The sequence below is a fragment of the Electrona antarctica genome (assembly GCF_951216825.1).
Source record: "Electrona antarctica genome assembly, chromosome: 14".
Classification (NCBI taxonomy): domain Eukaryota; kingdom Metazoa; phylum Chordata; class Actinopteri; order Myctophiformes; family Myctophidae; genus Electrona; species Electrona antarctica.
In genome coordinates, this window is record NC_136795.1 from 26,629,025 (window position 1) to 26,633,292 (window position 4,268).

The 4,268-nt window shown below is 49.9% G+C and overlaps 1 protein-coding gene across 1 annotated transcript in view; it reads left to right on the forward strand.

Moving 5' to 3' along the window:
- Positions 1-4,148: 4,148 nt before the first annotated feature.
- The window catches only part of adgrl1a (adhesion G protein-coupled receptor L1a), a gene marked incomplete at its 5' end in the record, with an annotated part of 51,861 nt that continues 51,741 nt past the window's right edge, over positions 4,149-4,268 (forward strand). The window contains 1 exon segment of the mRNA XM_079520791.1: positions 4,149-4,178. Within this exon segment, the coding sequence (XP_079376917.1) occupies positions 4,149-4,178 (30 nt within the window).

Genomic DNA, 4,268 nt, shown 5'->3' on the forward strand with positions numbered 1-4,268 from the left:
TGCCAATTTGCTCAGTGACAGACAAAACAAACATTAAACTCTGTCCATTGTCAATAGCGTTTTTAATGTTTGTCTAGACAAGACAAACATTACACCTGTATGGTGTAAGACAGACAGACCTGGCTGCAGGGCTAACTATATTCAATAAAAGATTGAAAGATTGAAGGCACGAGAAAACATACGTTTACTGTACGTTGTCAAAGCAAAAGACTATCTTAACCCATTCAAACTGGGACATTTCTGCTATTCAAAAAGAGCAGACGTACAAGCTTGAACATCTGCTATTTGTGAAAAACGTTGAAACATCTTGAAAGTGTGAAAACTGATAGAGGTCTGATTTAGAGGTCATTTGTAGAATCGGCCTCGCTTAACTCATTTGTTGCTCCATTGCCTCCACCTCAGTCAGCCATCCAGCCTGCAGTCACCTGCCTGTCATCCATCTAGTGTTGTGCGTGCGTGCGTGCGCGCGTGCGCGCGTGCGTGCGTGCGCGCGTGCGTGCGTGCGTGCGTGCGTGCGTGCGTGCGTGCGTGCGTGCGTGCGTGCACTGTCCCGTGGTGTGTACCGGCCAAATGTCCCGGCCGTCACTCAGCACACAGATACAGTTATAGGACCTAATCTTTGAACAGCTACTATCTCTATAGCTGCATTCGTCAGCATTTTGGTCTCAGTGAAGGGTATTGTCTGGGTTGTGCATTTTGAGCCGATAAAGTTGACAGTATGACACCTGCCCCTTCCACTGTGTGTGGACACCGCGTGCGTGCAGCGTGCGTGCGTGCGTGTGTGTGTGAGTTTGCGTGCGCTTACAGTACAGTATATGTTTGTACTGTAGGCGTGTTTGCGTCTTTCCGGTTGTATGCATGTCAGTAACGTGTGTGTTTGTGTTTATTTGTGCGTGTGTGTGTGTGTGTGTGCATATATAAAATTGGTATTGTGCTTTTCCTCCATGCCTGACCCCTTGCTGTTTACAAGGAAGTGGACACACACAATGGAAAGCTCTCATTCCTCCTCTCTCTCTCTCTGTCTCTCTCTCTCTCTCCCTCTCCCTCCCACTCTTTCTCTCTCTCTCTCTTTCCCTCTCTGTTCCGTGACTCCCTCACGCCTCGGCAGATTAACTCACTCCTAATTCTCATTTCACAGGAAATAACCTATTTACTCTTTTTCTCTTTCTCCGTTTCTCTCTACTGTGCTTCGTTTGCACATGACGCACAACACATGCTCACAGCCTCTCCTTCATGCCCCCCCCCCCTTTTTTTCTCTATTTCGTCCCCCTTCTCTCTGTCCCAGAACCACACACACAAACACACACACACACACACACACACACACACACACACACACACACACACACACACACACGCACACACGCACACACGCCTCACACACACACACTCACTCACTCAATTCACCAATACACACCAACAGGTTGATGAGCGTCGCTGATCAACATAAGTCCACAGGAAGGAACACACATACACAATTACACACACACGCGCGCACACGCGCACACACACACACACACACACACACACACACACACACACACACACACACACACACACACACACACACACACACACACACACACACACACACACACACACACACACACACACACACACACACAGAGAGACCATTAACATGGACAAGGGGTTCCGTGCCATACTCCACTCTGCCCCCTGCAGCCTGTGTGCCGTACCTGCCAGTAACAGGTGTGGGATTCAATTAGAGCAGCGGGTTCTCAGTGGTAGGGCGGACAGGCAGGCAGGCAGGCAGGCAGGCAGGCAGGCAGGCAGGCAGGCAGGCAAGGCAGGCAAGGCAGGCAAGGCAGGCAGGCAGGCAGGCAGGCAGGCAGGCAAGGCAGGCAAGGCAGGCAAGGCAGGCAGGCAGGCAGGCAGGCAGGCAGGCGGACAGGCCATAACTGTTGGCTAAACACAGGCTTGGGCTAGCAGCCGCATCATATATAGCAGAGAAGATGAATTACTGAACAAACGCAATTCACGCGGAAGCCATTTTAGAGACGGTTGCCTCGCGGAGTTCGAGGGCTGCCTTTAGACCATCACATTAGACAATCCATCCCTGATGTTTACCATTACAGTGCAGTTGTCATAGCGGACAGGAAAATGCCAAGAATCACAACGCAATGAAAATGGAAAAAATTAAAAGCCTAAATTTAGCCCTGAAGCTGCCAGCGCTCACTTTTAATTGCGTCACCAGTCAATCAGAAATCGCCGCTCCGTACTAATGGGAGATATTTACTGTCATTTCCTGGAAACTTTCACTGGCTTTCATCATCTCCCACTGCAGCCTCGCGTTGACAGCTAACAGCTGACCTGTGGCTGGGAAAGGGATTATGGAGATAAATAAACAGTCAATTATTAGAGCAGCATTTCCCCGTAAGCGCACAGTAATTGGCATGGTAGTGCATGATAGCTACAGGCTGGGTTTTAATCCCTGATAAGGTAAGTTTCATTAGCCGTCTGGCTAGCCACAGTAGCTAAAGATGTGCGTTGTCTTTTCTGGCGGGCGAGTTCACTGGGCCCATCATGTCCGCACAGATCTCCTTCCTCACCCAAACGCGGATGAATTCATTTTAAGAACACAATCCCAGCTGACTCTTTCACTGGCTAACCTGTGATTGCCAGACTAGGCTAATGGTTAATACCACACATTAACATTAGTGCCTTATACTTAACAACTCATTCATACTGTGGGGTCATTACCAACATTATACTATTGGGGGGGGGGTGGTTCCAGGTAGCCTGGGTTCCAGCCTGATTTGCTGCGTTCGGATCTGAAAATGTCACTTCGCTACTCAGTCTGGACAGAGGCTGCTTGAATCGCATTTCATAACGTCAACTGTTACGTAGCCACGTTGTTGCTGATACGTCATCAGCCAGTGCCACTCTGTCCATGCTCCTCACTGACGACATAGTGTCGTTCGAGACTTGAGAGTAAAAACCTACGGTAAAAAGTAAACGATTCAGTAGACAGTAGCCTAGTCCACAGTCAGATTCAGTAGTCCACAGTCAGATGCAGTAGTCCACAGTCAGATTCAGTAGTCCTGCAGTCAGATTCAGTAGTCCTGCAGTCAGATTCAGTAGTCCACAGTCAGATTCAGTAGTCCACAGTCAGATTCAGTAGTCCACAGTCAGATTCAGTAGTCCTGCAGTCAGATTCAGTAGTACAAAGAAATGACGGCTGTGTGGGGTGAGTTTAGTGAATGATAAGGGGACGTTGCAGGACAACAGCAGTAGAATTCTCGGTAATGTAATACTAGATTCATATCCAACGAACATTCTTTAGTTTTGCGTCTGCAAGGCTAAATCTCATCAAAATTTTATGAGATTTAGCCTTGCGGACCACCATTTAATGGTGCATGGTCCGTAAGTCCGTGGCTCAAATGCCGAAAAAATAATGGGCCCTTGATATGAAAACGGTTGAAAACCACTGAGTCCACTGCTAGTTCTGTGCTGTTCAGCTGGCCCAGTGGTTCTGTGCTGTTCAGCTGGCCCAGTGGTTCTGTGCTGTTCAGCTGGCCCAATGGTTCTGTGCTGTTCAGCTGGCCCAATGGTTCTGTGCTGTTCAGCTGGCCCAGTGGTTCTGTGCTGTTCAGCTGGCCCAGTGGTTCTGTGCTGTTCAGCTGGCCCAATGGTTCTGTGCTGTTCAGCTGGCCCAGTGGTTCTGTGCTGTTCAGCTGGCCCAGTGGTTCTGTGCTGTTCAGCTGGCCCAATGGTTCTGTGCTGTTCAGCTGGCCCAATGGTTCTGTGCTGTTCAGCTGGCCCAGTGGTTCTGTGCTGTTCAGCTGGCCCAATGGTTCTGTGCTGTTCAGCTGGCCCAATGGTTCTGTGCTGTTCAGCTGGCCCAATGGTTCTGTGCTGTTCAGCTGGCCCAATGGTTCTGTGCTGTTCAGCTGGCCCAATGGTTCTGTGCTGTTCAGCTGGCCCAATGGTTCTGTGCTGTTCAGTTGGCCCAATGGTTCTGTGCTGTTCAGCTGGCCCAGTGGTTCTGTGCTGTTCAGTTGGCCCAGTGGTTCTGTGCTGTTCAGCTGGCCCAGTGGTTCTGTGCTGTTCAGCTGGCCCAGTGGTTCTGTGCTGTTCAGTTGGCCCAGTGGCGCCACCGTCCTCTCAGATAGCATCATCAATAATACATGAGGGTAAACCAGAAGGAGGAGGTGGAGGTAAACAGCATTAAGGCAGCAGAGCTAGCTGGGAGTTGCAGGTCAGAGTTAATGAAGCCCCGTAGGCTGGGTGCGAAGCGTGGCCAAAAT